Genomic DNA, 13551 nt, shown 5'->3' on the forward strand with positions numbered 1-13551 from the left:
GTTGTTCGTGACCTCAGGGCCATTTTGATACCCAAGAGATGTAATATCGATGCAGTACTGTTAGCCAGTAGACAGTTTATATTCCAATTTCAATTGTTCGAAGACCTCCTCCCATCCTGGATTCATTCATTGCCTGGAGTTACCTCTTTTCGGTGTCCTTTAATTCAGATCAGTCCTTCCTTTTATAGGGGGAGTTTCATCACATTGATAATTTCGACCGGTCCAGACCAGTTGTCTTATAGAATATCCCGTAATCTTGATTTGTTTAATCCTCCCCTCCCTCTTGTCCCATAATTAGATTCAGGTTATTTTTTTTTTCCCCCTGTGGAACACACTTGGATAATGTCAATTTGTCCCGTTTTTGGTAATGTGAAGTTTGATCGTTTAGTAAAGGTGGTGTCTGCCCTATTGCTCCAGTGAATGGTACCCTCTTCTGTTTGTAATTAAGTACTCTGGGGCAATGCACTGAAAGACCATGTGACCATCTTCTCTATCAGCCTTTCACTGACTGATTTTAGTAGCATTGATATACACACACACACACACACACACACACAAAACTGTAGTTAGATATATATATTATATATGTCATATTCATTATATACCCTCTCTATTTTTTTCTTTTTCTTTTCTTGGAGACTTGCTATGGACTCCTGGATTCTTTTTTTTTTTTTTTTTTTTTTTGCCTTTTATAATAAATTATTGTTCTTTCTGGTCAATTTTTCCTCCCCAAATGTGGCCAGTGAATCCTCAAGACAGTTCTTATGTTCTTTGGACACTAATCCAACTTTTTTTTAGCATTTTCTTGCTTTCTGACACAGTAAGATATTTCCATCATCCCTTCTCCCTGCTGCAGTCATTTCTTTGGGAAGTCTTGGTTACTTTTAACAGACAACAGTTCAGAAACCAAGATCTGGATGCCACAAGTGCTCACTGCTATGGGAGTATCGTTACTCACAGGTTTGTTGGCTCCTGGAATAGTAATGAGTGAACAGACTTTGCCTGGCCTTAGACACTAAGAATATGGAAACATTTATTAAAAAGCAGTGTATCACCGGGTGCAGTGGCTCACGCCTGTAATCCCAGCACTGTGGGAGGCTGAGGCAGTCAGATGACCTTAGGTTGAGGGTTTGAGACCAACCTGACCAACATGGAGAAACCCCATCTCTACAAAAATTGGCCGAGCGTGGTGGCACATGCCTATAATCCCAGTTACTTGGGAGGCTGAGGCAGGATAATTCCTTGAACCCAAGAGGCGAAGGTTGTGGTGAGCCGAGATCGTGCTATTGCACTCCAGCCTGGGCAACAAGAGTGAGACTCTGTCTCAAAAAACAGCAATAACAAAATAAAAAGCACTGTATCAGTTGTCTGTCACTACCACTAACTATAACCATCATTTTGTAGAATAGTTGCTCTTTGCCCGTTAGTTACCGTCTTTGTACTTTCATGTGAATTATCTAATGTATGTCCTTTCATAGTTCTACTGTTTACATTTGTGGATGAGGAAACTGAGGCTTAGAGCAGTTAAACTACTTTCCTGACATCACGTGACTGGTAGCAGGGGAACCAGGTTGATAAACCTGGTCTGTCCGGCTGCAGAGCCTGCACTTAGTAACACATAGTCTCAGCCACTGGGTTAGAAGTCCATGATTGCTGACTAACCTGGCCCCTGCCATCTGGAGCCCAGTCTGGTCTTGAGAAGAGGACCAGAGTGATGGGGCATCATCAAAGGCCTGAAGAACAGAGAAGAAGTCACCTGTCAGGTAGGGACTGTTGTCATTTCCATTTTACAGGTGATAAGACGGCTGTAACGATTTACCCACAGTGAGAGGCAGTAAAGAGCAGAACTGGGTGTTTCACAAAATCTGATACAGCACATTGGCACCTAATCATTATATTGTACATTGGAGGGCAGGATGCAAGTTATTCTGCTTTTTATTTTTATTTATTTATTTTTGACGGAGTCTCACTCTGTCACTCAGGCTGGAGTGCAGTGGCGTGATCTTGGCTCACTGCAACTTCTGCCTCCCAGGTTCAAGTGATTCTCCTCCCTTGGCCTCCCGAGTAGCTGGGACTACAGGTGCCTGCCACCATGCCTGGCTAATTTTTGGTATTTTGGGTAGAGTCAGGGTTTCACCACATTTGCCTGGCTGATCTCAAACTCCTGACCTCAGGTGATCCTCCTGCTTCTGCCTCCCAAGTAGCTGGCGTGAGTCACTGTGCCTGTCCTGTCCACAGGATCTTTTTCCTCTGCCACACTTCAGAGGCTTAAGACAGGTCATTGTGTGTGTGTGTGTGTGTGTGTGTGAGAGAGAGAGAGAGAGAGAGAGAGAGAGAGAGAGAGAGAGAGATGGAGTCTCACTCTGTTGCCAGGCTGGAGTGTAGTGGTACGTTTTTGGCTCACTGCAACCTCCGCCTCTAGGTTCAAGTGATTCCCCTGCCTCAGCCTCCTGAGTAGCTGGGATTACAGGCACATGCCGCCATGCCCGGTTAATTTTTGTATTTTTAGTAGAGACAGGGTTTCTCCATGTTGGTCAGTCTGGTCTTGAACTCTTGACCTCGGGTGATCCACCTGCCTTAGCTTCCCAAAGTGCTGGGATTGGGGCCCAGCACCATGGCTCACACCTGTAACCCTGGCACTTTGGGAGGCTGAGGCTGGCGGATCATGAGGTCAAGAGATCAAGACCATCCTTGATCCCAGCTACTCAGGAGGCTGAGGCAGGAGAATCGCTTGAACCTGAGAGGCGGAGGTTGCAGTGAGCCAAGATTGCACCATTGCACTCCATCCTAGGCGACAGAGCAAGCCATCTCAAAAAAAAAAAAAAAAAAAATAGATTTCAAAATGATTTTAAAAATAAATTAGTAAAACTATATATAGAGTCAGAAGATCAGGGTTGCTGGGAGTTCATGGGGTGGGAGGGGATAAGGGGTAAACGGGAGCACAGGGAACTTTTAAGGCCAGGAAGCTACTCTGTGTGCCACTGTAATGGCAGATACATGTCATCATGCATTTGTCGAATCCCACAGAATGTATGACACCAAGAGTGAGCCCTAATATAAACCATGTCCTTTAATAATAACATGTCAATACTGGTTCATCAGCTATAGCAAATGTACCACATGATGCAACATGTTAAAATGGAGGAAACTGGCCAGGTGTGGCGCCTCATGCCTGTAGTCCCAGCACTTTTGGAGGCCAAGGTGGGTGGATCACCTGAGGTCATGAGTTTGAGACCAGCCTGGCCAATATGGTGAAACCCCGTCTCTACTGAAAATATAAAAACTAGCTGGGCATGATGCTGGGCACCTGGAGTCCTAGCTACTCAGGAGGCTGAGGCAGGAGAATCACTTGAGCCTGGGAGGCGGAGGTTGCAGTGAGCCGAGCTCTTGCCACTGCACTCCAGCCTGGGCAACAGTGAGGCTCAATCTCACCAAAAATAAAAAAGAAAGAAAAAAGAAAAAATATTAGTGGATGAAACAAGACTAAAACCTGAGTTAAAGTGGCTAAAAATTTAGCTGACAATTTTGATTTCAGCCACAGGGGCACTGCATTCAAAGCAGGTCAGCCAGCACTCAGAAAACACAAGTGCCTGCAATTCCTTAGTTACGGCAGCAGGTGGAGCTCTCCCCCCACCTATGATCAAGATACTCAGGCAATGGAAACAAAAGTGAGTTTAGGTGTAGGCAATTTTCTACTACCCTGGAATTGGGCAAACATCTAACAAGGGGCTGTATACACCTGGTGCTTAACACGTAATTAGGTCGAAAAATAAGGCTCAGATGCATTAAAAAGAGAGAAACTGAAAAGGATATGGATTCTTGAATGCTAGGTGTTTGCGTTCAGGCTCTCTGCCTCAGTTTCCTTCTCTGACAAATGTCAACAATAATATTCAAAGGGTTGTTGTTGGTAAGATTAAACAAGTTAATGAGTAAAATAGTTTTTTTAAGTCACACATTTAAACCCTATATTGGTGTTAGTAATTATCAGTTTGCTTATTTATTTTTTTAAAAAAATGAGACAGAGTCTCACTCTGTCACCCAGGCTGGAGTGCAGTGGTGCAATCTCAGCTGGCTGCCACCTCCGTCTCCTGGGTTCAAGCGATTCTCCTGCCTCAGCCTCTTCAGTAGCTGAGATTACAGGGGCTGCCACCATGCCTGGCTAATTTTTTTATTTTTAGTAGAGATGGGGTTTCACCGTTTCCCAGGCTGGTCTCAAACTCCTGACCTCAGGTAATCCACCCACCTGGGTCCCCCAAAGTGCTGGGATTACAGGTGTGAGTGGTTTATTTCTTAAACCGCTTTGTTGAGGTATACCTGATATACAACAAACTGCACGTATTGTAAGTGTACAATTGCCATTGCATACATATATTCATATGGAAAGGTTGTTGCTAAATGATATATGAACAAAGAAAATATAATATAAAATAGGCTATGATTTTTTTAAAGAAAAAAAGAAAAGGATATGCCTAAATTAGGGAACATAGAGAAGAAGGCCAAGGCACTTACCTTCCTCTCTTGAGTCTTCTCTCTCTGTCTCTTTTTTCTATGAGACAGTGTCTTGCTGTGTCACATAGGCTGAAGTGCAGTGGTGCCATCGTGGCTCACTGCAGCGTTGACCTCCTGGGCTCAAGTGACCCACCCATCCTCCCCCAGGTAGCTGGGATTATAGGCACACACCACCACGCCTGGCTAATTTTTAAAGTCTTTGGTGGAATCTGGTCCCACTTTGTTGTCCAAGCTGCTTTGGAACTCCTGACCTCAAGCCATCCTCTTGCCTCCTCATCCCAAAGTGCTGCAATTACAGGCATGAGCCACCATGTCTAACCCTCTCCTGGGTCTTAAAGCAAAGCGTCAAAGACCCAGCCACCACTTCTTAGAAATGACTCAATGTCATAATAGCATAAATGCATAGATAAAAAGATAGAAATGCACAAATGCAGTGATCATGGGGAATCCTAGTTTTCTTTTCCAATTTCCTTCTTGTTGCAGTGAGCCTGTATTCATTTCAAGATAGGAATGACCTCTTCAACTCTTAGACAAGCACAGGTGCTCAGTTTGGGCGAATTAAAACCTCTGCACTCCCCACACTACCTTGCTAATTCTCAGGTCCTGTTTTCATCTTCTACTCCTGCCTTCTGGAGGAGCCCCACAGCGTGGTTTCCTCAGTCTTTTTGAGCCTCTCTAAATCCAGTATTGGGCCCAGGGAGCACCCTCCTTTCTTCCCCCTTCAGCTGTCTTCCTGCCCGAGTCTAATGGAAGCTTCAGGACAGAAGGGACCCAAGGATTTGTCCTGAAGCTGAGTGTGGCAGATCTACTATTTCCTTGTAAATCATGCCTGTTTATCTGAAGTGGTTTTGGTGGAAATTGATGGAAATTATGGGGAAGCGAAATTCCCCTCCCCCTGCAAGCCACTCCCCACCTTCCCTACCCATGAATTGGAATTGACACCATCCTTGTGCTTTATTTCTTTCTACATTTGAAGATGAATTTGAGAGAAATAGAAAGTCAAGAACACAGAGGAAATCATTTGGGGTGAGTCCAGAACAGGACTTGGGGATCCCAATTCCTGCTTTTTTTTTTTTTTGAGACAGAGTCTCACTCTATTGCCCAGGTTGGAGTGCAGTGGCATGACCTCAGCTCACTGTAACCTCTGCCTCACTGCTTCAAGCCATTCTCCTGTCTCAGCCTCCCAAGTAGCTGGGATTAGAGCTACTAGATGGATATCACACCTAGTTAATGTTTGTATTTTTAGTAGAGACCGGGTTTTGCCATGTTGGCCAGGCTGGTCTTGAACTCCTGACCTTAAGTGATCCATCCACCTCAGCCTCCCCAAATCCTTATATTATAGGTGGGAGCCAGGGCTCAATTCCTGCTCATTGGCTCCTGGAAAAACCTATGGCTGCATGCAGAGAGTCTTAGACAAGTTCCTTTTCCTTTCCGGGCCTCAGATTCTCATTATGTACGATGAAAGGTTTCCATAAACCAACACTTTCTAATGGGTGGTTTTCAGTCCTCTAGTAATTTGGATATAAGGCATCTATTTCAATTGTGGTTATAAATAACAACCCCCTGTAAATAGACTGTTTCAATGCTTTTTCATTGTCACTGAGTAGTTGAGAGTCTACTGTATGTGACTGAAAATGCAGCGTGAGAAGCTGAAATCAGATGCACTCATTATTATGACCCTGAGGTCAATGTGTCATTCCCTTCATTGCCTTGTTGCCACCATGAAGGTTTGACTACTGTGTAGTCTGAGCCTGTGCTTCTTAGTTGTATGGTACTTAAGTTTTAGCCACAGTGGCAAATTGCAGTGGGAAGTCTAGCCTTACCTTGTATTTAGAAACAAAATACAAAACCAATCAAAATAAAGCACAACTTTTTTTTTTTTTTGAGACAAGTGGAAGAATTCCTAATATTAGGTTAGAAAAGCAAGTTTTTTGCTGCGTATCTTGATGTGGTGTCCAGTAGTTAAATTTACTGTACACATGAATTCACTCTTGGGACAAAATACGCTGAATTTGAACTTTTCAGGCAAATCGTGTTTCATCTTGCATAGCTAATTCAAAGTAAATTGCATGCACTTCTTGCTTAGGGGAAGAAAACTCATCGAAATTTGTTTCTAGGCATATGTTATTAGAGCTAGGATTACGACAAATCCTACATGCTTTTTAAAATTATGGTAACATTAACACATGTTTTGCTTTAGCCAGGCACCGTGGCTCACGCCTGTAATTCCAGCACTTTAGGAGGCCGAGGAGGGTGGATCACAACGTCAAGAGATCGCGACCATCCTGGCCAACATGGTGAAACCTCGTCTCTACTAAAAATACAAAAATTAGCTGGGCGTGATGGTGCGCGCCTGTAGTCCCAGCTATTCGAGAGACTGAGGCAGGAGAATCGCTTCAACCCAGGGAGCAGAGGTTGCAGTGAGCCGAGATCGTGCCACTGCACTCCAGCCTGGTGACAGAAAGACTCCGTCTCAAAAAAAAAAAAAAAAAATCCATTATTTATCATGGAAAAATGCACCAAGTTACACAAATTCCTAATGGGTTTTGCCATGTTGCCCAGGCTGGTCTCAAACTCCTCCAAGCGTTGAGATTACCGGCTTGAGCCATCGTTCCCGGCCCTAAAGGTTTTTTTGAGATTATGTATTTTACCTGCGAAATACATGGGTCAGAAATATTTAGGAAAGTTGTTAATTTGCCCAACAAAATCTCCCGTGCTTTCCAGCTGTGACGGTGAGTTCTAAAGTCGAATTCATCTTTGGGGCTTCTCCCTGCGTGCACCTTGGTTGCACCTGCCGGACGATAAGCGGAGTCCTCCAGGCCTCCAGAGGGCAAAGATGGTCTCGTTTCCTTGCCGAGCATTTGCCGTAGTTCTCTCTTCCGGGGCCTTGGGCTTCGGGTCGGAGCGCGCGTGCGCGGCGGCGGCGGCGGGGCGGAGCCTTGGCTGTCAGCCGGCCTAGGAGGCGGAAGGAACCTGCGGCGGGCGGTGTGAGGGGCGGGACCTGGCGGCCGGCGGAGGCTCCAGCTGGGGAAGGTCGGGCCATGCTGGCGGACCGGGACGCGGGGCCTCTGGGGGCCGTGGTGGTCACCGCCGCCGTGGTGCTGCTGCTGAGCGGCGTGGGGCCGGTGCACGGCTCGGAGGACATCGTGGTGGGCTGCGGGGGCTTCGTCAAGTCGGACGTGGAGATCAACTACTCGCTGATCGAGGTGAGCGCCCGCCCCGCGGCCCGGGCCCGACTCGGGGCGGACGGCGGACGGGTGGTTCAGCCTCTCTGGGCCGCGCTGGCCTCGCCTCTGACACCCGGGCATCGTGGAGTCCTTGGAGCCCTTCTCTTTTCCGAGGCTCTGCTGTCCACGGGCTCCCCGCAGTCCCTCCCCAGTCGCGCTGGAGTGTAGGTTCTTATTGTGGTGTCGTCTGAGGGCTGAGGGGTGCCAGACCTCAGGTTCTTAAAAACCCGAACTCCAGATCCCCGCAACCAGACCCCAGATCCTCAAAACCCAGACCCCAAAAACCTTGGAGCCCAGACCCCATTTCTTTAAACTTGGACCCCAGATTCCCTCGAATCAGACCCCCTGAAACTCAGATTTCCCCAAACCCATGTTACAGAACCTGTAGACCACATGTCGTATCGTGCAAACTCCACAGCCCAGAAGTCCCCGAAGTTCTAATCCACTGCTCCTCCAAATCTCCCGGCATGATTTTAAAGAGCATGGATTCCCATCCCGCAGATTCTGACCTGGGGCCAGAAAGGTATATTTTTATTTCTCCCGCGCCCCTCCACTTCTGAAAATGGAGAGTTGTCAGCTGCCCTGATTGCCTTAATGAGTAGTTAGTTGCTGGAATTACCCTAGAGATTTGTGTAGGATTTTAAACAAATTAAGTTATAAAGTGCTGTTAAATGTTTATCAGCCTAGTGGGATTATGACCCAGAAAGCTTTTCATAAAGAGGAAGGGGATGGATGGAGGTAGGGGCAGAAGGTCACTTCCAGGGGAGATGGTAGGAGACCAGTGAGGCCTGGGCCTCCTTTTTGGGAGGGGATTTGTGGTGGAGCATGACAAGGAAGAGGAAAAGAGCAGGTGCTTTGGAGGTAATTTAGGCGAAAGCGAAGGAAGAGGCTGGGAAATGCCCAAGAGAGAGACTGGGGAATAAGACCCCAAAGATCGTCTGAAAGCACCTTTGACCTGCCTGACTGTGAAGAGTGAACCACTGTGTTCTGCAAAGTGGGTTGCTAAGGACTGGGGGAGGTCGAGGGAGTCAGTTCCACACCCCACTAGCTCTGCGCCCTGGCTTTGAGGTCTCAGTTTTTGTACCTATAGGATGGTGCTGGGAGAGAAACGGACTCAGCAGATATATTTCCTAAACAAGCTGATCTGTGATCTTCAAGGTGCCCTTGTTTGCTGCTTTTTTAGTCTGAAGAAGTCAGGCATTGAATGAATCTACTCACTGGCAGCGACCGGCCTCCTAGAATTTCCTGGGTACATGTTTCTGGGTACCCATGCCACCTCCTGTGTTTTCCTCTCTGTGGGGACAGGGCATTTCAGATGACCAGGTGTGTTTCGGGTCGTATGGCCATAGATGGCACAGGGCATTGGAGAAGCCACCCAGGAAGGCGTCTTGCAACATGTAGTTTCCAGGGGTTCCTGAAGGAAGGGAAAGACAGTTAGGCACCCCCCTTCCCATACTAATAGTCACCTTGAGACCAGAGAGCAGGTTTTGTGGCCCATTGTGAAGTGTTTTCGTTAAGCTCAAGGGCTGCCTGTCCAGATGGTTTGGGACACTCATTCTTTCGTAATTCTGATTATGAAATCACACATTTCATATTGGTCATCTTGATGTAGATGACATTGCCATCCTGTGTCCTGATTGTACTTTACAAAAGACATAGAAATAATCAAGATATTTCACAGTCGTTTCTCGATTGTGTTTTTTTGTGTTCCTGTGCAACTGCCTTCATTCCTCTCTAGCTTTCTCCCATCCTGGGCGTTTTTACATCACGTTCATTGAGCCAACAACGATTTATTAAGCCCCTGCGCATGCTGAAGCCTTGTTCCCGGTGTAGATATAGCAGCCAGTGAACAAAACAGACACAACTCCCTACTCTCATGGGATTGACATTTTGTTCTTTAACAGGGACCTTACTGTTAAAAAAATTTATACTGGTTGCTAATACTTTAACAATCAGGAGGTTTCACATTAAAAACTGCGTTCTTTATTTCTCTGGAAAACCAGCTGATCTTTGGGCTACAGCAGTTGGCTTGGGTTATGTAGTGATCCGAATCCCTTTGGATGAATGCCCCTTGTTGTTGCCTCCCTAACCCCTCTGGGCTGGTGAATTTCCAGTCTGTGCCTTAAATGCATGCATCTGAATCTCTTTGTCACCTGTAACAAATCCACTGAGTACCTAGAGTAAGCAAGACGCTGTCTCAGGCACCTTGGAATGTAAGTTGTGGTCACTGCCCACAGAGAACCTACATACAGGCTGCACATAATTTCACGTGAGTCATTTCCCAAATGTTCATTTTATGAGTTAGTCACTTTATGCATCTTCTTAGCTGGTAAGATTCGACTCTTTCATTGCAGCTTGGGTATGGTCTGTTTAATGGTCACAGAGCATTAACATTTTAGAGGTGAGGCTTTTAGACGCTCAGACCAACTGCTGCCTTTTACAGATACAGAAACTGAGCCTCAGAGTGGTCGACCTGTACAGGGACATTTAGGAAATTTTTCTGGAGCCCAGTGTGTTCCCTGCCTATTACACTGTGTTGCTTTTTTCTTTAAAGAGAGATATTAAGTAGTAATACAAACTGCTCTTTCTATTTTATTTTATTTTATTTTGTGACAGGGCCTCACGTTGTTGCTTAGGCTGGAGTGCAGTGGCATCATCATAGCTCACCAAAGCCTCTGACTCCTGGTCTTAAGCAGTCCTCTTGCCTCAGCCTCCCGAGTAGCCAGGACTACAGGTACATGCCATCATTCCTAGCCAAGTTTTTTTTCTCGTAGAGACGAGGTCTGGCTATGTTGCCCAGGCTGGTCTTGAACTCCTGGGCTCAAATGATCCTCCTCCTTTGGCCTCCCAGAGTGCTGGGATTACAGGCATGAGCCACCATGCCTGACTGCCGCAAACTGATTTTTCTTTGAATCCATATTCTGTAGCAGGTGCTTAATATGCGTCGATGTGAATCTGTACAACCACATGAAAGGGAGTGGCTCTCTGTCTACATGTGAAATTGAATATGAGCCTGCCGGAGGCCACGCAATGCGTGGAAGACCCAGGCAGTATTTGGGCATCTTACTGGGGTAACACTCGGTGTCTGATAATGCTCAGAATGTAAGAGTTTTAGAGAGTCCTTGAGGAGAAGACAGGTAGTAAGTACCTTTTTGTTCTCTTTTTGTTCTGAGAATGACAGTAATGAGAAAATTAAGTTTCTAGATGAACCTTACTCCAAATGTTTGAAATTATTTAGAGTTAGTAAGGCAGATCTCTGGTCTTCATTCCAGGTCTTTAGAAACAGAGGTGGGCCTCAGGAATTTGCAGTTTATTTTACTTTATTATTATTATTACTGAGACAGAGTCTTGCTCTGTCTCCCAGGCTGGAGTGCAGTGGCACTGTCTTGGTTCACGGCAACCTCCGCCTCCTAGGTTCAAACAATTTTCCTGCCTCCCAGGTAGCTGGAACTGCAGGTGCCCGCCACCATGTTCAGCTAACTTTTTTTGTATTTTTAGTAGAGACAGGGTTTCACCATGTGGTCAGGCTCGTCCAAATTCCTGAGCTCAGGTGGTCCTCCTGCCTCAGCCTTCGGAAGTGCTGGGATTACAGGAGTGAGCCACTGCTCCCTGCCAAGAATTTGCATTTTAATAGTCACCTTGCTAATGGCAAAGTTTGCAGATTTGTTTTAGACACAGAAACTTACATGAGCAACCTAGAGACAGCCACTAAAATAGTAGAAAAGCACGGAAAAACAAGGCTTTGGGATACGCTGTAGGTGATTTCCAATCTGAAAAACATTGAGTCACATGATTTGGAAGAGACTTTGTTTATTCCCCTCTGTCCCCAATAACGCACAGTGTTAAAAGCTGGCATATAATAGGTGCTCAGCGAATGCATATTGACTGAGTACATTCAGGTGTAACCTGTGGTTTTTTTCTCAAAGGCAATGTTATGATTTCTGTTTTCCTTCCTTCCTTTCTAGATAAAGTTGTACACCAAGCATGGGACTTTGAAATACCAGACGGACTGTGCCCCCAACAATGGTTACTTTATGATCCCTTTGTATGATAAGGTAAGAGGGGAGGGCACTTCCATCTTTACTGTTCGTCACTTATGATGGGAAGTCTCTAGTGTGCCCCGCCAGGCTGCACTGATTATACCCTTTCCTACACTAGCACATGCTCATCTGTTTTGTAAACTATTAGTGGAATATGGTAATCCTAGCCACATTCGGAGGGAGAGAACTCACAAACAGCCTTGATGATTCAAGTGTCTCTCTGTGTCTTCAGGGTCATTTGGCAGCATCTAGAGAGGTTTGTGGTTGTGATATCTGTGGCTGCGTGCTGCAGTTATCCCATGAGTAGTACCCAGGTGTGGAGCTAAATGTGCTACATTGCTGCCCACGACAGCCCAGATGTCAGTGGTGCCAGGGTTGAGAAACTCTGATTTCATACAACCCTTTACTTGCAAGCAGCTTAATATATTGTAAAACAATTATACAGGTAATATATGAATTCATGAGCTTTGTGAAAAAAAGTCAAGGTCTTTAGAAGTAGTTGAAATAAATTTGTACCCTTTTCCCTCCAGTTATACCTCCCTCTATAGTAACAATCTCTGATCAAGTTTTTTTGTTTTTGTTTTTTCTTTTGAAATGGAGTCTCACTCTGCTGCCCAGGCTGGAGTACAGTGTCACGATCTTGGCTTACTCCAACCTCCACCTCCCAGGTTCAAGCAAGTCTCCTTCCTCAGCCTCCTGAGTAGCTAGGATTACAGGTGCATGCCACCATGCCCAGCTACATTTTTGTGTTTTTAATAGTGACGGGGTTCCACCGTATTGGCCAGGCTGGTTTTGAACTCCTGACCTGAAGTGATCCACCTGCCTCGGTCTGCCAAAGTGCTGGGATTACAGGTGTGAGCCACTGCCCAGCCCTCTTATAAAGTTTCAGTGTGCATCCTAACAGATTGCTTTCTATTTAGAGTTATTCAGATATCCATGGATACACATGAATATGCATATATGCAAATACACACAAACATATGTACACATAGATGTGTATCCACCACCACCTCTGCTTATATAATCCCATCCTCCCCCGTATAAACCTTTTATTTGGAAATATAGATTCATAGGAAGTTGCAAAAATAGTCAATATACTTAGTTTTGATTTTGATTTTTTTAAAAAATACAAGTAGACTCAAACAATAGGATTTATTCTGCAGTTTCATTTTTTCCCCTGTGTTAAGCTTTCATTACCAGAGGGACATTTGGTTTTTTTCCCTTGCATGCTTTCAAAATTAGTGTGAATAGATTTACTGCCTTCCTTTCTTTTCTTTTCTTTTTTTTTTTTTTTTTTTTGAGATGGAGTCCCACTCTGTTACCCAGGCTGGAGTTCTGTGGCACGATCTTGGCTTGCTGTGACTTCTGCTTCCCAGGTTTGAGTTGATTCTTCTGCCTCAGCCTCCTGATTTGCTGGGATTACAGGTGCCCATCACCACACCCAGCTAATTTTTTTGTGTGTTTTTAATACAGGTGGGTTTCATCATGTTGACCAGGCTGGTTTCGAACTCCTGACCTCTGGTGATCCGCATGCCTCCCAAAGTGCAAGGATTACAGGAGTGAGCCACCATGCTCAGCCTACTGCCTTCTTTGTAATCACTTCATAGTGTGTCAGAATCAAACCCAAATTGTAATTTATTTACTTCCCTCTTGATGGACAGATAGACTTTCCCCAGTTTTAATATAATAGTAATTATTATTTCTAGTAACACACCAGGAACTATTCTTGAACTTAACTCTTCATCCATAATGCATGGGATTGATTTCTAGGGGTT

At 45.4% G+C, this 13551-nt stretch overlaps 1 protein-coding gene across 6 annotated transcripts in view; it reads left to right on the plus strand.

Annotated features, from left to right (window-relative positions):
• The first annotated feature begins 7450 nt into the window (after positions 1-7450).
• LOC100408200 (BOS complex subunit NOMO1) overlaps positions 7451-13551 on the plus strand; it is a 67325-nt gene continuing 61224 nt past the window's right edge. For 2 of the 6 annotated variants that reach the window (XR_013524683.1, XM_035267063.3), the window contains exons 1-3: positions 7451-7715; positions 8116-8259; positions 11702-11791. Coding sequence is in view for 3 of the 6 variants with exons in the window: in XM_035267063.3 (XP_035122954.2) it covers positions 11771-11791 (21 nt within the window). In the remaining 3 variants the exon portion in view is untranslated. Of the gene's footprint in view, positions 7716-8115; positions 8260-10352; positions 10471-11701; positions 13153-13551 lie in introns of all 6 variants that reach the window. The other 4 variants (XR_013524681.1, XM_035267062.2, XM_078344778.1 and 1 more) reach the window with 3 other exon arrangements.

This window comes from Callithrix jacchus, chromosome 12 (assembly GCF_049354715.1).
Source record: "Callithrix jacchus isolate 240 chromosome 12, calJac240_pri, whole genome shotgun sequence".
NCBI lineage: Eukaryota > Metazoa > Chordata > Mammalia > Primates > Cebidae > Callithrix > Callithrix jacchus.